General features: G+C 33.0%; 2 protein-coding genes and 1 long non-coding RNA gene across 4 annotated transcripts; 2 read left to right on the top strand and 1 right to left on the bottom strand.

Annotated features, from left to right (window-relative positions):
• Positions 1 to 8,988: 8,988 nt before the first annotated feature.
• LOC131012695 (pentatricopeptide repeat-containing protein At1g62680, mitochondrial-like) lies at positions 8,989 to 12,014 on the bottom strand. Of its 2 annotated transcripts, none has more exons than XM_057940686.1 (2): positions 9,883 to 12,014; positions 8,989 to 9,667 (listed from the first exon to the last, which is right to left on the bottom strand). In XM_057940686.1, exon 1 carries the CDS (start codon positions 11,975 to 11,977, stop codon positions 9,968 to 9,970), a length of 2,010 nt encoding a protein of 669 aa, XP_057796669.1. In that variant the 5' UTR covers positions 11,978 to 12,014; the 3' UTR covers positions 8,989 to 9,667; positions 9,883 to 9,967. The 2 variants fall into 2 exon arrangements, with proteins under 2 accessions (XP_057796669.1, XP_057796668.1); XM_057940685.1 differs by having other exon boundaries at positions 8,989 to 9,649.
• A 7,684-nt stretch (positions 12,015 to 19,698) lies between these two features.
• LOC131012694 (uncharacterized) lies at positions 19,699 to 20,610 on the top strand. Its single transcript, XR_009097418.1, has 2 exons — positions 19,699 to 20,159; positions 20,409 to 20,610. It is a non-coding gene; the product is annotated as an uncharacterized LOC131012694 (long non-coding RNA).
• Positions 20,611 to 20,741: 131 nt separating this feature from the next.
• On the top strand, positions 20,742 to 23,896 carry LOC131007856 (uncharacterized). Its single transcript, XM_057934770.1, has 7 exons — positions 20,742 to 21,432; positions 21,575 to 21,819; positions 21,911 to 22,225; positions 22,300 to 22,392; positions 22,469 to 22,570; positions 22,648 to 23,056; positions 23,184 to 23,896. Exons 1-7 carry the CDS (start codon positions 20,742 to 20,744, stop codon positions 23,297 to 23,299), a joined length of 1,971 nt encoding a protein of 656 aa, XP_057790753.1. The 3' UTR covers positions 23,300 to 23,896.
• The last annotated feature ends 1,612 nt before the right edge of the window (positions 23,897 to 25,508 follow it).

Genomic DNA, 25,508 nt, shown 5'->3' with positions numbered 1-25,508 from the left:
AATAAATAAGTGACAATTTCTGATCTTCTATTTGAGTTCTCAATTTTTAAGGTTATGGCGTCCAACATATTCATATTACCTTTACTTCTCTTTCTCTCCATTTTCACGTGTTCTACGGCAAAGCTAGGGCACCAAAAAGAGACCGAAATGACTCTCTACTACCACGAATATTCCGGCAGCCGGAATGCGACTTTGATCGAGATACCGGGCCCGTCAACCGGCCCCCTCAACACCACCAAGTTCGGGCTCATGATGTGCACGGACGATCCGATAACCGAAAAATTCGAGGAAGGCTCGGTCCAAATTGCAAGGGGCCGGGGCATATATGTCATATCGGCCTTAGATGGGTCCCACGCTCACATGCTAGTATCGGTTGTGTTTATCAATGGCAAGTATAAAGGCAGCACATTGGAGATACAAGGCTCTTACGCGCTGCGTGAGCGGGCGACGGAGGTGGCGGTGGTGGGTGGCACGGGGAAATTCCGGCTAGCCCGCGGTTACGCGACTTTCGAGGTTCTTTACACCGATTCTTTGCGCGGGTATTTACTCGCTCGATCTAATATGACTGTATTACATTACTAAACTCGTTTTCTGTTAGAGGAGGTCTCTGATGCGGATGTCAACACACTGCAAACCATTCACATTATCAAATACAACATTTGTAAGTGTTAAGTATATTACTCCCTCTGTCCCAAACAAAATGTCCTGTTTCTTTCGGGCACGGTTATTAAGGAGCAAGTTAATTAGAGTATAAGTGGTGTTGTGTAAAGTTAAAAATTTAGTGGGTCCTACAATAAAACACTTAATTAGACACTTTATTATATATCCCTTATTTTTTTTCCCAAAAAGGAAACAGGACATTTCGTTTGGGACAACCCAAAAAAAAAAACAGGACATTTCGTTTGGGATGGAGGGAGTAGTATATGAGTGGTCTGTACCGTACGGGCGTCCGAACAGAAGAATTTGTATTTTTACTATAGGTCAATAAATAAATTATCCAACAATTTTCAATTTGATTGGACATGAAATATTTTGCAATTAGATGATAGTGATGGATGTGATGGCTTTTCAATTTCAATAATCCATATGTTTAATCTAAATACTTACACAAACAACAGTCCAAAATTCAAGTCGTATTGTTTATTGTATTTTTTTTTTTCTATTTGCATTAGCAATTTTAAAATTAAGTATTTGGATTAATTAACTATTTGTGGTGAATGCATGAGACCGAAGGTATGAGGTTTGAGTCCTCATTTTTTTTTTTTTTTTTTTTTTTTTGATCGGTCAAAGTCATGTTAGATGTTAGTAGTTAGTTCCCCATCCACTCCAAGAACCACCTTATCTCTCCATTCACCAAACTCCACCTTATATCTCCAATCACCAATTCGTTCCCAAGAGGGATCGAACCCGGGTCACTTCACCGAAATCTTACCTATTTATTGTCAATATACAAGATGGTAAAAATACTTAAAATTAATTAAAAATAGATAATAAGTTTTTTTTAACCCAAAATAAATAACAAGTTAAATGCACATTTTCAAGATAGAACTTAAGTTATTTACAAGTCTCGCCACATTTTACTGTGTTGATAATCAAATAATTAACTTGTGTTTCATTGTTTACATGTGCAATATCACGCGCTTAAAAATAGTACAACTTGCAAATTAATTTATTGAATCTCCGCCGGATCATGGTGCACTGTATCCGTTTGACAAAATGCTTCAACGGGAGGTTCATCTCAATTGCCTAGAAAAAGGATAGATTTATTTATTTATTTATCCATTTGTAGCGGAAAAAAAAAAAAAAAAAAACATCAATTTTATTAGTTTATTAATAGTTGGCATTACATTTTCTGTTTCTTGATGATATGGGTTATCCCAATGAAATAGATGTCAATAAAACTTGTTGGATTATCAAGCTGAAAACGATGAATTTTTAGAGGTTCAAAGTTTAAAAGAAATTATGGCTCATGTTATTGAAGCAATAGCGCAAATTAAAGCATTAAATGTGTCAACAACTCTTCTCAACCAAAAAAAAGAAAAAAAAAACAAACAAAAAAAAATGCATTTAAAAATATAGATATTAAATATAAATTGTACTCCCTCCGTCCAACGAATCTTGACACGTTTTCCTTTTTGGGCCGTCCCACGAATCTCGACACATTTCCAAATAAGGTAATAATCTACAGCACTAATCTACAACTCTTTAATTCCCGTACCGAAACCAAATATGTCAAAATTTGGGGGACGGAGGGAGTACTAAGTAAGTTAATTTTTTAATAAATTTAACAAAAAAAATAAAAATATACATAATATTTATATTTTTAGCATACTTCCCTATATAACATTTGGTAATAACATACCATCAATTCCATCACATAATTATAATATATTTTTTTATAATACTTTCTTATATAAATTTTGAAATTCATATAATAAAAATATTGCAACACATAATTACGATGCACACTTTCTAAAACAAACCAATAGAATTTCCTACACTTAAATTGCATTAAAAAATTTATTATAATTAAGAAATCATGTCAAACTCAATTTACATCATTTTAATTTCAAATGTCATGTAAAATCAATACTATAATACTCCATATGGAATAGATTATTAGAGAAATCCGCACACAAAACAAAATATATGGAAACAATTAAGTACTCTATAATTCTTACGTCTCTACCAAAAAATTATAAATACTACAAAAGGGAAAAAAATATTAATATTGATGAAAAATTAAATTATAAAAGAAGTGAAAATAAAAAATTATAATAAAAATAATACAAATATGTTGATAATCAAAATTACAAAATTATATTCCCATAATAATCATACATAAAAAAGTCATGCACAAATAAAGAAAGAAAATAAAATAAAAAACAAAAGGAAACCAAGCAAATAAAATAAAATCAAAAGAAAAATAAATAAATAAATAAATAAAGGATTTAAAAAATAAAATAAAATGAAAATAAAATCGACAAATTAAGAAAAATAAATACAATGTGAGAGAGGAGACAGAAAACAATTTTGTTTGAAATTTTAATTTGCAATAACTTTCTTAAATTAAATATATATTTTTATCCATTATGTATCAAATTAAAATTCTTGTTATGGTCTTTAAATTGATATGCATATTGAATATTTTATTATTAGTCAAATTACACGATTTTTAAAAAAAGAAAATAAATGAAAAAGATATAAATTAAAAAAAAGCTCTGTAAATGAATGGATGTTAGGAAAATTTTGGTGAATGAGCGGAAGTATAATTGATGTTGGATTCTTATTTAATGCTTAATAACTGGAGATTTTAATTTTGCCGCCAATATATTACCGTTAAGAACTGGTTCTTTATATTATATATAGATATAGATATGGAGACTAAGGCATACCATACCCAAAGGACCAACACATGGGGGTTTATAGCTCAATTTGGAATGCTGACAATTGGGTCACACAAGGCAGTAGGGTTAAGACCCATTGGGCCCACGCCCGTCCGTAGCATCGTACAATTGTTTTAAAATTAGTGGGTGCAAGTGTCCCGATAGAGTAGCAACTGCGGATCTCATGAAGTGTAGTAGCATCGGTAACGGTAAGTGGCACTAGTGGAACGAGCCAATTATATGGTCTATGACTATTGCTCTGACACTGCAAGGTTCTCTGCCACTCCGGCAGAGTGCCTCCACCGTCAATTGATACCTTCGAATTGCCCATTGAAATTCATCAAATGTGACAATAAATTTTATGTGCTTGACTAGCAAACAACTAACTTAATTTTGATTAAATTTTTTGAAAATCTTTTGGTTGAAAAAATAAATTTTACTTCTTCGGGCATGTATCTACCTAATATACAGATTTTTGAAACTGCTTTTAAAATTTCATTAAAGGAAAAATCGGGGTATTACAAAATAACATCTGCAATATTGAAATAACATATATTAGCAAATATTTTACCGAGAAAGTACATATGCACATATATTTTTTAATATATAGTTTGAAGAATTAATTAATAATCAATTAATTGGATGAGAATTTGAGAAAGCTTGCGTACATATTATTGTAATTTATAATTAAAAAAATTAACACTCAATTATTAAATGAAATTATTTAATTAGTGTTACTTAAAATAAATAAAAATACATAATTTGATTATTTTAAAAGACTGAAATACGGTTCCAGTTTCAAGTAAAATAACATTACTTTTTCAAGGAAAATATCATTGTTTATAAATATAAATTATTTTATGTATTATAACTTAAATTATCATAATTTGCTTATTTTTAAATCTATTGTTTACATATTATATATCAAATTAAATGTCATTTTATGAGCTTCATTCAAGATGTACACTACATATTTATCTAACACTCTCATGCCTACAAAACAATCAATAGATATTTCAAGATGTACACTACATATATATATATATATATATATAGGGGGCGGTTATTCAATAAACCACCCTTATTTTAAGAATTACGAACCAGCAAAATGCATGAATTTTATGTATAACACGCATGAATAAACTGTATAAAGGCATGAATTGCGAAAAATAATTTTTTGCTACCTTTGGGATTCGAACTCAGGACCATGAATTTATCCAACAAGGTGAGGAATCAACCGTAGATCTTGATGATCTAAGGGCTGAAAATGGTTCCTAATTTATATTTTAAGAAGCGTTCTTATTTTAGCCTTCCCCTATATATATATATATATATATATATATAGGTTATAGCGGAGCCAAAATAAATGTTGATTTGTGGTATTGATCGGATAGAACAGTAGAAAGATAAGAGAGAAAAACGGAGTTTAGAGAGAATGAACGGCACAAAATATTTTATTAGATAACCAGTTTGTATTTCATTGTAACATTTAGAGCTTAATAACTCAATCATACTTTATACATTTGGAAAGTAAGCCCACCTGTATAGGCAAAGCCTGTCGTTTAATCATAACTCTGAATCAGAATAGCAGCGCTAATCCTCCTGATTCACAAAGCCTACAAGAAATCTATTCTTAATAGGTCTCCTGAATCTAATCTTAAGTCATAGGGGAAGTGCTTATCATTCTATGATTCATCACGTCATATTTCCAAAATTTAAGTCATAAATATTTGAAAATCAAGTTTCTTGAGTCAAGGACACCAGCAATATCCTTACTCGATTTTCTTTGATAATTGGATTTATGGAAGTCAATTTAAACCATAAGTACTTTTATTGCATATGTAAATGTAAATTCATTTCATGCTTAAACAACAAGCATGACTGAGTTCGACCCTCAACAACAAGAAACGAGACTCGAATACACAAAGAATCCCCTTCTCTTAAAGTTGATTCACAGATTTTGTACTGAGCTCTTGAAATCATTTGTTCATTTGTATATACCAACATATAATGCACATTAATGAATGAGTTGGCTACCACATAACATGATTTTTGAAATTTGTGATTGATTTGCCAGACTGAAAAATAGGATGCCTTAATCATGCATAAAAATGAATTAGTCAAGGGAGGTGGTATCTCTTTGAAATGATTTTTGAAATTTGTGATTGATTTTCACTTCTTTTAAAATTTGAATGCAGATGAGAGTTTCTTGAATGCAACATATCTTTTGTGTAGAATGAGTAAAGGTCTCCTTGGTTTGATATAATTGAGATATGGCAGAGAGGTGTGGATGGAGGTATGGCTGTGTAGGAGTAGGTGTACTTGAGCTAAGGGAGGTGGTATCTCTTTGAGAAAAAGAGTCATGGTTGATGGTAGAGATTTTAAAACACTATGCTTTGAATGATATGATATTCAAATTTTCTGATAAAAGAATTGGATCTAAAATATTTCTTTTGGGTTTCATTAAATAAATTATGGAGTTTAAATTTATTTAAGGTCATTATCTTAGGGCTATTTGCAAAAATAGGCCACTATTTTCGGACTTGTAAAAATAGGCCAATTATTTTAGTTTTTGGTATTTTAAGACCACATGTGTACCCAATCAGGCTATTTTGGGCCATATTTTGACCCCCAAAAATGGCCTATAAATGCTGAATTGACCCCAAAAAGTGGCCTATGTGATGCATAAAATGATTAAGTTTTTCAAAATCTTTTGTGAATCGTTTTATTAGAATTAAAATAAATTCTTTTTTTTTTCAACGTGAATCATCTTATATTCTAAGTTCAGAAATATTCTAAATTTAGCTAGGAAAAATCGGGGCATTACACACTAAGCCACTACACTTATTATTATAAAATTAATACCAATAAAAAATAAATGAAATAAACTACATCAGTTTAATTAAACGGTTTATTAAAAAATCAATAAATTAAATCATTAATTGTCATCCATAATTACATCAGTTAGATAGTACGATTTAATAAAAAAATATTAAATAAAAAATCATGAACATTTATAAATAGCACCTAAACCTCAATTACTCCCATTACATAACATAATATGTTCTTCAATTGCAACCGAGATGGAGGAATATAACATTGCAACTAGAGAGATGTATCCATGAGGTATTCACAACATTGAGTAACTGATATTTTATTTTTAAATCATGGTTTGCATTTATTTATATTTTAATTTTATCTAATATTTATATTTATTTATTTATTTATTTAAAATGTAATTTAGTTTCAATTTCACCGTGCATCGCACGGATGGTCGTACTAGTAATACAATAATAAATAAATCACATGTCATATTACAAAATTTAACGAATACAGCATGATTAGAATAGCACTAATAATATAAAAAAGTACATGATACAGAACATAATTATATGAAATTAACGATTGAAAAGTTTTGTGGGTTAATGTATATATAATTTGAGGGAAAAAGTATATGGAGATGAAATATATAAAGAGTATTTTCGGGGTTCAATATTGGTGTAAAAGGTTGGACATGTCCTAAAAGCATTTGTAGTCCTATTGTCTAGCAATGTTGCACATTATAGGTTTGGATTCATTTTTTTATTTGAATAATTATTTACAGACATATTCAACTTTTTCTTTCTTTCTAAAAGTTATCGTAAAGATATAAAAATTAGATTGGAAGATATAGAATGATGAAAAGAAAAAGAAGCTAGATCTAAAGATATAGAATGATGAAAAGAAAAAGAAGAAGACATGGTAAAAAAAAAAAAAAGCGCTTTTACACTACAAATCACATGGGCTCACATAACTTTACACACTTTTACACTACAAATCACATGAGCCCACATACCTTTACACATTTTTACACTATAATTTTATTTTTCTTAATTTTCGTATTGAAAAGGTATGTGTCATAAATAATGGGACAAATGGAGTAAGAGATTAACTCAAATATAGATAAATCCTATCAAAGGAAGAATTCATTGAAAAATCAACTATTTTTTTTTTCTATATCTCTAATCAATGCTCTTTATTTTCTTAAAAAAAATGTTGCCCAAGTCACTGAAGAAGTGATAAAATAGGTTACTAGTGCACTATCTACTAATATTCATTTATGTAGAGGATACATACTATCTAAATATTCCGTATAATGCATCTCGCATGAGCAAAATAAATAAGTTGACACTGAGAGAGTTCTTAGCATTCAGGATATAAGACAAAAAAAGGGCAACAATCATTTATAGCTAGACTATTGCTTCGACAATTTATAGTGGACGGATACACCATGATGAAAATATAAAGGCTACAATGAATTCGTTACAACTAGTCAAACCTTAGGTCAGAAAAATATGAGAATCTAGCTAAATAATTTGAAAGAAATAAGTTAGTGAATTAATATTTTACTTTAATAACCAAAACTCTACAAGGGCCAATGGGGGCTTAAGCTCCCACCATTTTTCTTTTAAATTCTTTAATAATCATCAAACTAACATAAAAATCAAACGACATGTTCAAATAAATAAATATAAATATTAAATAGAATCAAAATATAAATAAATATAAATATATTTTAAAAATAAAATAAAATAATCCACGCCAGTTAATAAAATCCAAAATGACAAAAACTTAAATTTTCAACTCTATATAAAGTTTAATGATTAATTATAATTATTAAATAATTTTAAATCATTTGATAATGAAAATTAGCATTACACATTATTAAGAGTATTATGCGTGATAATAAATAATAAATTGTAATATAATCTATACACTCCCACCATTTTTCTTTTAAATTCTTTAATAATCATCGAACTAGTGCGATGCATGCACCGCGAACATAAAAATCAAACGACATGTTCAAATAAATAAATATAAATATTAAATAGAATCAAAATATAAATAAATATAAAATAAAATAATCCACGTCAGTTACTCAATAAAATCCAAAATTACAAAAACTTGAATTTTCAACTCTATATAAAGTTTAATGATAATTATAATTATTAAATAATTTTAAATCATTTGATAATGAAAATTAGCATTACACATTATTAAGAGTATTATGCGTGATAATAAATAAATAAATTGTAATATAATCTAGATTATCCAGTGAGAGAGCATGCATCATGTTTCTAAGATTGTAAATTAAAATATTACATATACAATTTATTTGAGAAATACAGTCGAAGCTTTAAAAAAAATTATTAATTTAAAAATATGATAATTGAGTTGGTATCAATTTTATATAAATATAGAAATATAAAAACGTTTATCCTATATTATATGGTGCAAGTAGGACTTAAACCTCCCCAATTTTTTTTTTAAATCATCAAACCATCAAATCAAATGGTAAGAGATTTGTAATTTCGAAATCTTAAACTCAAAATTTAGAAAATATAGCTCCTATTAAAGTTTTTTTTTTTTTTTTTTTCTGCAACCGCTCCTTACTATCTTTTCTTTGTATCTTATTCTAAGCCTTTTCGATGTCGAAACCAAATTTGTTTGGCATGTAGTAAGAGTCGAACATGAAACTTCTTACTAATATATTCAGAATGCTTCAAAAACTAACTTTATAGAAAAGGAAAATAGAACATATTATAAAAATAGAGAAAAAAAAAAAATAGAAGCAATACCAATACGCAAAAAGAATTCTTCACTTGCTTAATCACAAAGGAGACATGAGTCCAAGTGTTAAAAGTAAAGGCTGCAAAGTATTTTATAGAAGAGACAAACTCAACAGTCAACAGTATCAACATCACAAACACTGTATTATGGTCCAACAGAAGCTTCGGCAGCTACGTCGTCGCGGTGGACCGGTGGTGGAGCCTCGTGAGAGGATACACAGTCAAGACAGGGGTTCACTTGAGCTAAATTTTATCAGATAACACATTCATGCGTGTGCAGATTTAACTCTTCAATTAGCAAACAGTAACCACAAATCATATCAAGCCATCATTTTATAATGATGATTAGTCATCAGCTTGAAAGAGATCATCAATTTGATGAGCGTGAGATATCAATAGGGGAAATAATGATTCAATAAATGTGTAAATGCAATTGGAAGGCCAAACAGTCTTATGAGAAATTAAAGTACACAGCCGCAGACCAGCCGTGTCGTGACTCATTGGTATCGGCAAACTGAGCTCCTCGGCTGTATCTATCCATTCTCTGCAGCACTCATTGTGGAAATTTGTGCGACAAACTGCCTCAGCATTTCCCTAGTTGGATGTGTAGATGAATCCAGTTTACACAAAGGCTTCTTCGCAGTCTCAGCTTCCCTGTAAAAAATTCAGACACTGTAAAGGACATTCACATTAAATGTGTGCGAGAGGAGAGGATATCATGATTTGCACAATTTCTCAAGATTTAAACATCAATTCAAGTTGTACACATCTCCAAGAAAAATTTCAATGCCAAAAGAAAAATTATTAGCACCAAATGCAAACATCCACAACATTTTTTTGTAAACGTACGAAAGCATTTGCATTTACAATGCCAAAAGCAAAATTACCTTGTAATATACCAACATCGCACAGCCCTTGAATAATCCAAGCGTTAGAGATAAAAGAAAAGCTGAGAGTAGATTGAAACCTCTCTCAATTTTGAGCACAAACTTTCTTAACAATCTCTTGCAATTTCTCATCTTTACCTTCTCCAATTCTTAGTTCATCATGCAAAGCATAAATGATATCGGAATTAACCACGAATTCTCTCCTGTACATCTCCTCCAAGAAAGGAATCGCCTCATGCACCTTTTTTCTCTTCACCAGATTCCACACAATAATATTGAACGTCACACCATTAGGCGTGCAGCTGCTCCTCTCCATCTCCTCCATCAACCTCCTAGCCTCCCCTTCTCGCCCTTCATTGTAGAGGGAGTCGAGCATCATGTTGTAGATTTGTACGTTCGGATTTAAGCCATTGGAAGGGAGATGGTTGAAGAGCCTTATAGCTTCATCAAGTCTTTGGCCCTTGCACAAGCCATTGATCAGAACACCATACGTTACGATATTAGGATTCACGCCTTTCGCCTCCATCACCCTCAAAAATGCCAACGCCTCACTAATCCGATGGATCCTACAAAAGCCATCCAACAAAATGGTGTAGGTGTGGGGATCCGGATGTATATTATGAGCTTCCATTTCTTGGAAAAGCTTCCACCCATCTGAAAAACTACTTAGGCGTATTAGCCCATGCATCATCGTGGTGTATGATAAAGTCGAGTGTTTGAGACCTACGCGCGAAATTTCATCGAAGAAACGCCACGCTTCATCAAGGTTTCCCGCCTTGCAGTATCCCTTAATCAAGATACAATAGGTGAATATATTGTGATTGATCCCCGTCTCTGCCATAGAATAGAAGAGCTCTCTAGCTCTAACCATCTCGCCATGCAAGCAATATCCATCTATCAATATGCTGCATGTGACAACATTAGGCGATATGCCCTTCTCCACCATCTCGGACAGCAGCTGCAGAGCTTCATCAACCTTCCCACGCTTCGACAACCCATCCACTAATGTATTATAAATATGCACGTTGGGATGTATTTCTTGAGCTTTCATAACCTCGAAAAGCTTCCAGCCCTCAGCAAATCTATCATTTCTGAATAATCCATGTATCATGGTATTATAAGTGTGCACATCATGCTCGAGACCTTTATCGGGAATTTCAAGAAAAATAAGCCAAGCTTCATCCACGCTTCCCTTCTTGCAATATCCATTTAACAAGGTGTTGTAGTTAACAATACTGGGTTTAAGGCCCCTCTCTACGATGGAATCAAGTAACTGTTTCGCTCTTCCGATTTCACCCTTTAGGCAGAGCCCTTCAATAAGCGAAGAATAAGTGAAGACATTCGGACAAATATTTTGTTGCATCATTATTTCCAACATATTTTCAGCCGCTTCCATCTTTTCTTCCTTACAGTATGCATTAATCATGGAACTATAAGTGTAAACGTTGGGACTCCACCCACTACTTTCTAATCTATGAAGCCAATCATGGGCTTCAATGGCCTGTCCAGTTTTGCACAGCCCATCAATCACGTGCAGAATCATAACATCACTGGGCTCGCAAAGTTTTAAATCCAAAATCTTTTCGAACAGTTTCACGGCTTCAGCCTCCTTATTAACTAAGAATAACCCTTTTATGAGAGTGCCGAAAGTCACGACATCTGGTTCGTGACCTCTCTTGAGAAAGAATCCCATTATAGAAAAAGCAGAGTATATATCTTTCAAGAGACAACAACAGTTGACAGCAATATTCCTTGTGTAATTATTAACCGGGACACCCATCCCAAGCATTTCATCGAACACATCAAGGGCAAAATAATACTGCTCAATCTTTGCACTAACACTCATGAGTTTGTTGTAGAGGTGAACAGAAGGCTCTGGCCGCATACTCTTTATTTTTTGAAACAATTGAATAACATCGTCTACTTCTTTAACACAACTGAAATCGATTCTAGACCGCTTAGGTTGAAAAGCCTCGGAAGAGAAGAGAGAGAACAGAGGAGAGAGAATACCCGATTGATGCTGCGACCATCGATTGAGAAATCCTCTTCGATGAATGAGATCAATTGCAGAAACAACAGCTCTTCTGGCCATCATCCTTAATCGGTCAGGTTGGGATGAATGGAGTTTGCGCTTTTACTGAAAATTTTATGCTGATTTGTTTTGTATCGATTTACTAAGAAGCTGCTCCTGTCGGCCGACATGGGCTTTCATTAATATTAATTTGGGCCGATTTTTTTTAAAACTGTAGGCTTATATTTTAAGGACAGCTTGGGCCTGCTTTATTAAAAGATATTGGGCCCTATTATATAATGAATTGGGCTGCCAATTATTTAGGAGTACCTATTTATTAATTTATTTAATTAGGAGTACCTATTTATTAATTTATTAATTAAATTTAAGATATTATTTAAGTAGACTCTAATTTGGGTTCGACTAATTAATTTTCTAAACAATAAATTACATAATAATATTATTATGTGCATATATATTAAGTATAATTACTTATTATACAAGTTACGCATGAAATGAAATTGCATTTGCATTTTGCAATAAAAGCATTTATGATTTAAATTGGCTTTATTTATAAATTCAATCTATATCTATATAATATATAAAAGAGGAGTTTTCTCCCTCCATTTTTTCTCTCTCTTCTTCCATCAATTTTTACTATTTTTTTTTATTTTTTTCTTTTTATAATATTAATTCTTTTCTAAACATTGTCAAATTTAATTTATAAAAAAAAAAATCAATGTGCATTTTAAGTTTAAGTTCGTCAGAATATTTAATATGGTATAAAAATTATCAAAATGAATTTAAAACGAATAGGTTATTAATTTTAAAATATTTTATTTTCTTTGGTACGCGGTATGGGATAAGGTGAGATATATTTGACTAGGATGTCTTTTACTATACGTCATATTAATATCATGTTTGGTAGAAAGTATTAAAAAATCTGTAAAATATAATATGTTGTTTGGTGTGATGTATTAAGATTATGTAAAGTTAATAATATTTATAATTAAGATTTGTATTACGTATAACACTTTTGTAGGTGGTATACAGAATCCCTCAAATCAGTATAATATTTTCGGGCTTTAGTTTTATAAAGGACATTGTGTTTCGTATTACTTCTTACTAAGCAAAATATTAAGGTGTCATAAGTATATTATACACCCTAACCATCCGTACCAAACGAGCCCTTAGGGATACTTTGTTAAAACTAATCTTTCCGTAGCCATTGAAGATAAGCAGGATTTGGAATCGGATTTTCGGTTTGAGATGGCAGAAATGAAGAATAAGATGTGGCATTTGGGGAGAGAAATTCTTCAAAACCATGTGCATGCACAGTGGTTAGGATTTGAATTCTCCAGAAGGAGTAATTGGATCAATCCAATCTGAGGATCATTGGATGTAAATTTGGGAGATTATTTGCGGAAGTCTGTGACATGATTGCTAGGATCAATCGAAAAGAGAAGATGATAAGATCACGAAAATCGCAGATCTTATTTGATGGAAACTGATACCATGCTAAAGGAGAAGAATAGCTATGAAAACTGCAAAGAATTTGTGGAGAATGTAATTTTCATATATCGAAATCAAAGAGAAAGAAGATTACATATTGTATTTATTAGTGTTGCTTCGTCTGGAACAAAATGTTGTGCAGAGTGTTGGAACAGCACGCACAAAAATACAGAGTATAAAGCAGCGGAAATAAATAAAAATGGGAGAAGACACAAGGAGATACAAAAATTCTTCAAGTTATAAAATATATAACTTGAAGACGCCTCATGGCAAAATGACTAAAGGGAGAATGAACAACTCACGTTCAATACCTTTACAAGACTCTAGGTATTGAACAAATGACACTCTCATTAAAAAACAAAACTCAGTTCAAGAGTAATACTCCGAAACCTTACAAAATAAAACAACGGGTGTTGACTCTGATGTCATCCCGACATACAGAATCACACTCGTACACAATTGCCCTACATGGCTTGATTTCTCTCTGTAAGCTCTGATTAGACTGAGGGAGCTTCCTCAGCTTTTATAGACAACTCCAATCTTGCTCTTCAAGGCTGAAAGCGTGGTTGCAAGAAGTGGAGTAGTGGAGGTTGAGGTAGTTTAGGGTTTTATCCATGATTTTAGGAACTAACTCCCTCAACCACTTCTCTTCATTTCTGCATGTTTCCTATCTTGTAGGAACTGACTTTGACTTTGTTTTAAGGCCTGCAAAAACGTGATGAAAGGCAAAACAAAATAATACTGGAGTTAAAAATTAACTCCAACAAACTCCCCCTTTTTGCCTTTCTTCACAAAACCAATCTCCATTAAATCTCCCCCTAAACGGATGTTCTCCCCCTGCATTTGTACTTCTTGAAAGAGCAATTTGCACCATCCAGAATTGGTGGACGCATAAATCCCAGATTGTTGGACTCCATGTTGAAGCAACTGTTCTGATAACAACGAGGATCACACTCAGTGTGTCGAGTGACCGCTCTGATACCACTTATTAGTGTTGCTTCGTCTGGAACAAAATGTTGTGCAGAGTGTTGGAACAGCACGCACAAAAATACAGAGTATAAAGCAGCGGAAATAAAAATCTTCATACATAACGGTATAAACCGTTATGTATAATCATTATAGATAACGGTTTCATACCGTTATGTATAGAAAAAAAACTGTTAACTATGATAGGAAAAAAAACAAAAAAAATACAAAACATAACGGAAAAATCCTCATACATAACGGTATAAACCGTTATGTATAATCATTATAGATAACGGTTTCATACCGTTATGTATGAGCGTCTCGTACCGTTATCTATTCTCACATACATAACGGTTTTTAAACCGTTGTCTATGATACGTATCATAGATAACACCACTATACACAACGGTTTTTTTGCTCATAGATAACGGATAAAATCCGTTATCTATGAGCGTTTTTCTAGTAGTGTTTAGTCACGAAAACTTGTAATTTTAATGATTTGGTCAATTAATTATAGTCGTAAGAAAAAATAATCATTGATATGAATAAAGGTAATATATTTTTAAAAATAAAAAAAATAGAAAAAGAGTAATTATTGACTTAATAAAAATTAATTATTCATATGAAGAAATGTAATATTTCAAAATTATTAGTATTTTTTCACGATAATTATTTTTTTTACTCATGAAAACTTGTAATTTTAGTTATTTGGCCAAATAATTATTGTCGTAAGAAAAAAATAACAATTGATATGAAAAATGTAATATTTTTAGAAAAGATGAAATAATTGGAAAGAAAGAAAAAAATATAAAAAATGTGAAAATGAAAATAAAGAAAATCCTTTACTAAACTAAAGTAATTATTATTACTACATTTTTTCATATTGATAATTATTTTTTATCATAATAATAATTACTTTGAAATAAATAAAATAAAATAAATATTGTAAAAAAAGGAGAATAGAAATAAAAAAATGAAATAGAAAAAATGAAAAAGAAACAACAAAAAATGAAAACAAAAATAATTAAGCTCAAGTCCTATTTCCTTTATTTCTTTTTTTCCCCAATTACAAGTTGTAAACTAAATTGCCTTAATTTTATTTTGGCATTCAAATGTTGTAATTTGTAAATTTTATTTATAAGAGTTGTAAGGTGTAACTTTGAATTATAAGTTTAATTTAGAAAATAATGTATATGGACTTTATATTTTCTTGTGTCATTTATTTTATTAAAGCAAATTTCATTAAATTTTACACAACAATACATACTATAATACAAATTACATTAAAAAAAAAAATGGACGGTTCTAACGGTTCGAACCGGAACCGGCGGTTCGGAACCGAAACCGTGAGGGGTATTTTTCGGTTCGGTTCCGGTTCCAGTTTTTGGAACCGAGAACCGGCGGTTCCGGTTCCGGTTCGAACCGGGAACCGAACCGTGGCCACCTCTATATATAGAAACTTGCAGCACAAATTAGGGTTCACGGAAACCCTAGGTAGAAGGACTCCAAAACAATCTGGAGAACTAATGTCTTATTCTACTATGTCGAAAATTTTAGCTCGATTCCCGTAGTATTAATACTTATCGCTCCTTCTATTCTCTCTTCTAATTTCCCTTTCCTAGTCATAGTTTCTCGACTTATCTATTACCCCCTCCGTACATGAAAGAACTTCCTAGGAGGGAGTGGCACGAGTTTTAAGAAAAAAGTTGTTGAGTGTATTGAGAATAGATAAAAAGTTGTTGAGTGTATTGTGAATGGTGAAAAAGTGTTATAATTAATATTGCGAGTTGTGAAAAAAGTAAAAAGTAAGTAATTATAAGTGGTGGGGCATAATCCAAAAATAGGTAGGAAGCTTTTTTGTGGACGTCCTAAAAAGGAAAGATAAGAAGTTTTTTCGTGGACGGAGTGAGTATTAGTTAAGTCTGATCGTAACGGAACTTTTTTGCTATCAAAAGTTCTTATTTCATTTGGTGAAATAACTATTACTAATTTTTTACTACTACTACTACTAATACTGCTACTACTACTACTATTACTACTACTACTAATAATAATAATAATAATAATATATTATTATTATTATTATTAATTAGCGAGTTATTAGGCTACATGAATCGTGAATTCATTAACTCATCCCCTCTACGTGGCATTGAAATATTTACTCATTCTGTTCCAAATCAATTTTCTTTTTTGTTCTTCTTACAAGAGCATGCACAATCCATTTTTTGATCCAACTATACCATTAACCCCTTATTTTTTATTTTTACTTTTAACATTTGTTTACAACTTTTCCAATATAGTTTACCATTATTTCTCCACTCCATTCTCATAAGTGGACTCATTTCTCCATTCACAACACACTCACCTAATATTTATTAAGGAAAAGTTGCAATTTAGCCCTATCATAGACACCACTATGGACTATGGCACCCTATACTCAAGATTCGATCAATGAGGCCCCCATGTTCCAATTTAGGTTCAATTAAGCTCCTCATTCTAATGGCGACCAGGAAGCATTTGTAATTTTTTTTATTGCATTGCACCTCCACTCTTTCTACATCGCCGAAATTTAAAAGGAGAGGGAGGAGATCGACAACGACAGTGGAACCGTACACAACTTTATGCTGTAGCGAAATCTACTTCTGATTGATTGAGATTCTTTACATCAAGTAAAGGAGAAATGATCATATACAAGGATATATACAAGGATATTTTATGTAGGAAAAAGAAATCAATAGAAAAACAAGTAAGGCTGCATTTACTTTGATGGATAAATTTATCCATGGAAAATGATGGATAACATAAATTAATTTATGCCTTTAAATGTCTCCTTCCTTTTTCAATATTTGACACAAAAAGAGATGCTCATCATTTTTTCTTCCTTATTTTCACTTCAACGATGAATAATATTATCCCTCCATTTTTGGTGTGATAATATTACCCATCCTTGTAGTGAAAATAAGGAAGGAAAAATGGTGAGCCTCTCTTTTTTGTGTCAAATGTTGGAAAATGAAGGAGACATTTAAAGGCATAAATTTGTGTTATCCATCATTTTCCATGGATAAATTTATCCATCAAAGTAAACGCAGCCTAAGAAAACAAAGAATTTTTGCATTCAAACAAGAAACCGGTGAAACCGCCGAATGAGGAAGTCAAAGACAACTCAGACTCTTATATCTTTAGCTCAATGCCGAATACTGAATGACCCAGCTGCACCGATTATTTAAGACTTTAGCAGCAGAGCAACGCCGTGACGAGGCATTAGATGGCTAGCAAAGTGGCTGTTAGCAGCGGCTGCCAAGTGCCAACGAAGGCGGTGCTCACCAATGGAGCGTCGGTTTTAGGCGACGGCGACGACAGTTGTTATTTTAGGGGAAGAAAGTTAACTTGTGTATGTGTGTGCTCTCAGCGAGAGAGGGAGATGGGGAAAAGAGAGGGAACGACTAAGTGACGACGTCGGACCATGGACGGTCCGACGCAACGATTTTAGGTGACGACGTCGACGGCGGCGGTTGTTACTTTAAGGAAAAGAAAGTTAAATCATGTATGTGTGTGCTCTCAGCGAGAGAAATATGGGGAAAAGAGAGGCGGCGCCGATGTTGACTAAAAGAATGGGGTGTCGCCGAATGGAACCTTGTGGGTGACGTGGAAGCTCTCCGAGCAGGTTCGGGGGACGCCAAGCGGCTCGCCGGCGACGTTGGAAGCAGAGAGAGAAGGTGCAGTGCAATGAAAAAAAAATTACAAACGGCGTTAGATCACCGTTAGAAAAGGGGTTAATTGCATCTAAATTTTAACATGAGGGCTTGATTGATCGAATTATGAGTATAAGGTGCCAGAGGTCATTGGGGTGTCTATGATAGTGGCTAAATTACTATTTTTCCCTATTTATTAAAACTCGTGTCGAACAAATTAAGCATACTCTTTATGGACAAAGAAAATATATTTTTTCATAAATTAAAATATACAATTTTAATAAGTACGAATCACATAGTTTCGATCTAATCCACGAATATACTAACGATTCTCATGGGATGATGATTCAAGTAAGTTGACTTTTGAATATATATATCGATTCATTTATTGTAATATCAAACTTGGCACACTTCGAAATTCTCGGATTGCCATGTGCTTTAGTTATTTTAGTTTCTTTGTGAAAGATATTTATGGAGTAATCAAATTATTTGATTTTATTTTTTAATCACGTTTTCGTGCAATTTCTAAATTATTGTTTAATAGATCACAGTGATCTGCTAGCTAATAAAATATCAACCAAGACGATTGCAGCTAGCCAAAATAATTAATTGTATTTTAAAACGATTATTGTTAGGAATGTCAATTCAGTCCAAAACCTATAAGCGGACCCGATTAGCCTGCAAATTTGAGAGGATTAGACTCAAAAATTTTAACCCGATAAAAATTACAATCCAAATAGTCCGAAATTCGATAGGGTTAGCTCGAAAATAACTCGAAATCCTATAGGACTGACCCGAAAATAATGTGTTCGCTTGATTATATAAATTTTTTCTAGTTATTTGATTTTCAACTTCATTACTTTGCTAATGAAAATTAGTATAATTATATATTTTTTCCAAAAGTTTCGGAAATGTATTTTGATTCAATACGAGAAAGTTATACTCATCATTTCACTTCTCTGTATTTTTAATCCAATACTTAATATAAAATATTTAGATGTAAAAATTAAACTCAAAATGCTTTCTCTTCTTTGGTGATTTTTTCAAGCTTGATTATGTATGAACACTACAAAAAAAAGTTCCAATAGTGACATTATTTTAGTCACACTAAAATATGTGTCATAAAATTTATGATATTTTTAGGTGTAACAATATTTAGTTACATCAACACATGTATCTATATATTTTTGTTACATAAAAAAGTGTAAGTAAATTTTGTTACACCTTAAAATGTAGCAAATTGTGTGACACCTATTTATGTAACTAAAATTCTCTACATCTCAAGGTGTCACAATATATTTTAATGACATATGGATGTCACAATATCTTTTTATTAATAACATATAAAAATAATGCAAAAAATGTTAATTGAGTAACCACTGAATAAAGCTAAAAGCAATTTTTTTTAACTTAATTATGTATAGCAACATGCCCAATATTGCTTGGTAAATTATATATATATACACGAAATGATATTAAAACAATTAAATATATTTAGTGTCAAACTTTAAAATTATACTATATTTAACTATATTTAATATCAATTTCGAGATGGACTTGAAATAATTAATAGTACACAATTTGTTTGGTAAAGGGGTGCAAAAATCGAGACATGCAAAGTACTAAATTTAAACAAATAAAATATTAATTGCCAATTTGCTTAATTGAAGTTAGTTCCAGCGTGACATTGGAGAGCACAAAAAGCTTCAGCTTAGTTCCAGCAATTCACCATCACACTCGAAAAACAAGCAAACTCCTCCGATTTGAATTTGTGAATTTGTGGTTTCCTTCACCTGAGTTCCTCCGATTTGAATCTCTCATCTCAAACTCTGAGCTCCGAACTTCAATTTAATCCCCAGAGAGAGATTGATCCGAGCTCAAAACTCTCCGACATCGTCGTAGCAGCATCCCTCGCGATCTCCTCCGCTTGAGATCAAAATTTTGGTGCGACCTTTTCATTTCTCCTCTAATTTCATATATAATTTCTCTATTTATAACCATTATTCTATCATTTTATTGAAGCTCTGCTTTGGTGCATTGTAATTGAAGCTCTACTTTCGAATTGAAGTCCAGTCTCACAGTAGCCATTCTAAGTAGTAAGTTTCTCAATCTCCTTCCTTGACTATTTTCTATGATTTTTGTGAAATTGTTTGATTCTAGTTTTTGAATTGGAATTTCTGGTTAATTAAGCAAACTCGACTGCAAATGAAACTTTCAATTTAAATTTTGAATGGGGATTTTAGGTTGTCCTTTTCTTTTGTTTTGCTGCAATTGTATATGAATTTTTTGTTGATTTATAGTTCTACAAAATTAAGCTCGAAATTATACAATTTCTTTGTTTTTAGCTTGTTAGTTTTGAAATGGACAAGAGTTGGATTAATGCGCCAAGGGTTAGTGATGTTTATAAGAGTGGATGTGAGTCATTCATACAATTTGCCATGGAAGCTCAAGAAACTATACTTTGCCCCTGCTTGAAGTGTTGTAATGGCAAAAGGTTTTCAACTGAAAATGTTCTTCATCACATATTATTCAATGGTTTTTGTCCGGGATATACTACTTGGAATTTTCACGGAGAACATGTATCGTCGGAATATGACACTTCTTACATAAGAAAACTAGCGGCTCAAACAACTACTGTTCACAGAGATGTCCCAAGTAAGAGTGATACAATTAGGGATATGATACATGCTGCATTAGGAAATGATTTAGGAGGAGATTCAAACCATAAAATTGGTGAGTTTAGTGACGGTCAAGCCCCTGAGAATGTCGAAGGTCTTCATGCTAATATTTCTTCAAGTGAACAACATCATGAAAATAATTTTTGTGGTGTTGACGCCTCACGATATCAGAAAATACTAGCAGAATGTGATAAAGAATTGTATCCTAATTGCAAGTACTCACAACTATACTTTAACTTGACCTTGATTCACATCAAATGCATGGGAGGACTTTCCAACAAGGGTTTCACTATGTTGCTGGAGTTTTTGAAGGATGTATTTCCATTTTTGACCTCCTTACCAACTTCTGTATATGAAGCTAAGAAATTATGTAATGATTTGGGACTTGCGTATATGAAGCTTTTTTACAAAAAAGGCCCTCCAACAACAAATTGTAGTTCTCTACCGCCACCATCTTCCACATTCTCACAACCTCTTACTATTGATTCACATCATTCTCCAGATTCTATTTTCAACCACTTGCGTCCACCTTCATTAAATAGTAATTACACACGGCTAAGCCCCCTTCGGCATTCACCATCCCACCTTCATTCTTCCTCCGAGACAGATGATAGTGAATCTAACAACAATGATGATAATTCACATGTTCAAGTTTCTGAGAGTAATGTACTTGAAAATATTGAGATTGTAGGTAATGTTTCTGTACACTCAATGTAGTAGAATCTTTTTCCCCTCCCTTTGTATTTTAATTCAGTAAGTTATTGTGTTATTTACAACTCTTTTGATATAAGCTAGAGATATATTTAGTAAGCTACTTTGGTTTTCTATGACAGATGACAAAGGCCATGTGAAACTGACAAGAATGGGAATGAAAGCTAGTGATGTTTTCAAGTTGGCTAAAGGTTTGAGAATTTTGGTAAATGTTAATGAACATGGCCAACCAATCCGGGCAGCTAGAAGAGTTCTAACAAGATACATGATGAAACTTGTGAAACAACCAAATCTTTGTCCGCCAGATTTAAATGATTTTAATGATGTTAAACATGCCTTTGGAGTTGAGCTGCTGAGAGCTGTGCGGGTATCAATAATTTTATTAAATGTTATTTTCAAATATCATTTCGGATGCATTGATTTTTTTTTTACTAAGTATTTTCCTTATTTTCTAACAGGAGAAATTCTATATCCCTAGACATGAAAATGTGGACAATGTATTAATTGCTCTAATGGGCATAAAGTTCAGGAACAACAAGTATCGGGTAAGAAAGGAGATATATAAAAAGACACATGCTAGATTGAGGGAAAAGCTGAAAGCAGTTTTGGAAGCTAGTGGTGTTCATGGTGAAGAATTGGAACATCGAGTGACATTTCATGAATTTCGTGAAGACCAAATTTTGGCAGAGCTTGATAGGATTGATCCTCCACCTGGATTTGCTTATCATCAATGGCTTAAATTCAAGAGTAATATGAAATCTGAAAAGGCAAAGGTGGTATAGTAATTCATTTTCTTTATATTATAATCTTCATTAAATTCTTAAATATTTCTTCTATCTATGTACAGAAACTGTCTGAGAAAGGGAAAAAAGCTCGTGCGACCCAAAGTCATACTCATATAACTGGAACCAAGAGTTATGCTCAAGTTGAAGATGAGCATGTAATGCCTATTTTACATATATTCTTATATTAGTTAAGAATCACGTGTGAAATTAAGAATGTTTTGTTTTTAATAGGTCATTAAATATAAAGAACATCCAGGGCCACTTACATTTTTTGACTTGACACATAAAAGGAGAGATGGTTCTTATGTGCAGAGTGATTCAAAAGAATTCATGGTAAGTTCTTTGAATTCATCTTCATATAACTATTCATAGCATTTTCGGTTAGGTTATGTTTTTTTTTTGTGTTATAGATGGCTGCCAAATCAGAGATTGTTAAACGTAAAACTGAAGGAACTTGTGAAAATACTGTTGAATTAGAAAGTTCAGTTTGGTATGATTTGATGGGTGATGATAAACCTGGTCGAGCTCGTGGTTATGGTATTGGTGTCACGAAATCAAGTGTGACCGCCTTCCGAGCCAAACTTAGACAAATGCAAAGTGAATCAGAAAAATCCAATGCTCATGACATTGAAATGGCCCAGCTCAAGCTATTACTTAGCAAGCAACAACAACAACTTGTTGCACAAGAAAATGCAATGAATTCATACATGGCAAAGACAAATGAAATTATAGGCAATTTGAGAGATGAAGTTCTACTTTATCGTACAACATTTGGAGCTGGTACAGGGGACGTACCCAACCATCTGAAAACGAGCTCAGGTATCCATCAGCAATAACGTTTTTTAGAGGCCTTTGTCATCTATTAATTTCCAAAAAGATTCACAAATCATCATCATATTTCTGCAATTATGACAATGTAATTTTGCAACCATTCTTTCCTGTTAAGGTTGCACCCAAGCATTGGAGGCTGGAGATCAATTTCAGCCAGGATGCAGTGTTGATGCTTTCATGTTCGCTATTATTTTCACCACGCCGCAAGTGTACGGTGTAGTTGCAATATAAGGGAAGCAAGGTCGTATTCCACAAGGATTGGTGAATTTAAACTTCTAAATATTATTAATAAGTTGTTTTCAATCTATTTAGACAACCAAAGTTCAAGAGGTATTGATAACTAAAACAAAACTAAATAAAGCAAGAAAAGTAAATAACAATAACATAAACTTAGTGAATAAATTGGGGAATGACTTGAATGAAAGTTATCCTAGGGACTAGATTTCGATAGATCGTAATGAACTTCAATCTAAATCAATTTAAATCTTGATATGGCCTACTTATCTAGGGCGATCTCCCCACTAGTTTTAGCCCCCTCCCGGACGACTAAAACAGTAGATTACGGGTCATAATTGCCGTCCCCGGTCAATTTCTAACCTATAACTCCCAAGAGCACAAAGGATCAACAAGCCCTCACCCAACTCTCAACCTCCCGGTTTATTGAGATGATATGTATCAAACTCCTAATCTATTGTAATTATCCTCTCCCGATTCAAATCACAAATTAGAAATGCACAAAAGGTGGCCAACCAATCATACAAGAGATAAATCTAGGACTTGAAAAGATAACAATAAGCACAATCAAGATATATATTGAACAAAGAAATCAATCCATTACAAATCCATCTAATCTAATCCCTAAGATAAGAGATTTTAGCCAAGCATATTCATAATAAAAGCAAATCTCAAGTCATAAGAAAACATAAATAAAGATATAGAGAGATAGAGATTCATAGACAAATCCTATAATCTTGATCTTCAATCATGTAGTCTTGATGAGCTCCTTTCCAAGTCTTCCCCTTCTTTATTTGATTTTGGTGTTGTTTTTGTGTGTGGAAGAGAGAAAAAATGGTAGAGAATGGAGGCTAGGGTTTGGGATTGGAGAGTTGGGGAAGATGAAGTGGGTGTCTGTGGTGAATGAATGGGGAAAGGAAGAGAAAAATGGAGTTTTGAGGCTAAAATCGCGTTTGGGGTCCATTTGGGGGAGCCCCGCCCTTTTCCCGCGGTCACGGCCCGCGTCCGCGGCCTTCAAACGTGGGGGATGCTCAGGGGACCCGCGGTCCCGCCCCGCGGCCGCGGGTGGTGACCGCGGGTGTCTCCTGAGTCGGGGGCAGCTGACCCGCGGTCCCACCCCGCGGCCGCGGGTGGTGACCGCGGGCTACTGGGCGTTATGCGCAGTCCGCTCGTTTTGCTCTGTTCTCCCTCGTCCGGACTCGGATTTGATCGCCGTTTGCGCTCACGGATTCCTCTCGAGACGTACTTCAATATAATATCTTCAAAATCCTCCAATTAATCCTTGATTTTTCCTGAAATTACTCCAAAACTACACCAAGACATCAAATCTTCATAAAACTCAACATTATGGTACAAACACGCATTGGCAAGCAAAATATGAAGGGAAATGACAACAAATCATGTGGAATTGAGGTACGAAAACCATGTTTGTCAACCCCCCCAAACTTAAAGCGTTGTTTGTCCCCAAACAACAAAGAGAAGAGAAATAAAAGATAACAAACATGTGAGAATGAATTGGTGTCATTTCAAGGGCTTCAACAATTTCAAAAATCTTTCAAAAGTGTATCACAAGTAGAAATGCATTCCAAAAAATCACAAGTGATGAAGAGTTCAATATTATGGCCTCCAAGCTTGAATCCTCACAAATGTGGATGTTTCAATGATGCACTCAACTCTCAAGTGTTTAGATTGGACGTGTTTGCACTCAAATTGAAACAATGTATACAATCTACCATAAGCTTGCCATTTATCCTAACTCTCTATACTTCAATGTGTTATAAATAATGATCAACAAGGGCTTTCATTGGGTTGTAATGAGGGCTCTTTGGTGAGGTGAGGTGTTTTTAGGCAAAGTGACTCATCCCACGATCAAATAATCATAATGAACAAATCGACTTTACTATTTCTCTTATCAATCAAAAACCAAAATCCCTACATTTCATCTTTTCATCCTTAGTGATATCTATCATGGCTATGATTCAAAAGGCAAATCACTCCCCTTTATGCTCTTTTATTCACATTCATTTTCATTTCTTTTTCTTTTTGAGCTCATAGGGGATTAGTGATTTTCACACAATCAAAGCTTGATAAGCAATTTCAATCATTTCCCAAACTTTTTTCTTCATCAAAGCAACCACTAACACTCTAAGTTCTACCCCTTTATCATTGGTTCATTCAAAGAAAGGCTACAAGGCACAAAAGGGGT

This window comes from Salvia miltiorrhiza, chromosome 2, assembly GCF_028751815.1.
Source record: "Salvia miltiorrhiza cultivar Shanhuang (shh) chromosome 2, IMPLAD_Smil_shh, whole genome shotgun sequence".
Classification (NCBI taxonomy): Eukaryota; Viridiplantae; Streptophyta; class Magnoliopsida; order Lamiales; family Lamiaceae; genus Salvia; species Salvia miltiorrhiza.
The sequence above is the reverse complement of the archived record's forward strand: the minus strand, read 5'-3'. Positions and strand labels throughout refer to the sequence as shown.

Coding starts and splice junctions, on each gene's coding strand:
- LOC131012695 (XM_057940686.1), bottom strand. CDS start 11,977: ATGATGGCCAGAAGAGCTGTTGTTTCTGCAATTGATCTCATTCATCGA.
- LOC131007856 (XM_057934770.1), top strand. CDS start 20,742: ATGATACATGCTGCATTAGGAAATGATTTAGGAGGAGATTCAAACCAT. Junction 21,433..21,574: donor TGAAAATATTGAGATTGTAG/GTAATGTTTCTG, acceptor TTTCTATGACAG/ATGACAAAGGCCATGTGAAA. Junction 21,820..21,910: donor AGCTGCTGAGAGCTGTGCGG/GTATCAATAATT, acceptor ATTTTCTAACAG/GAGAAATTCTATATCCCTAG.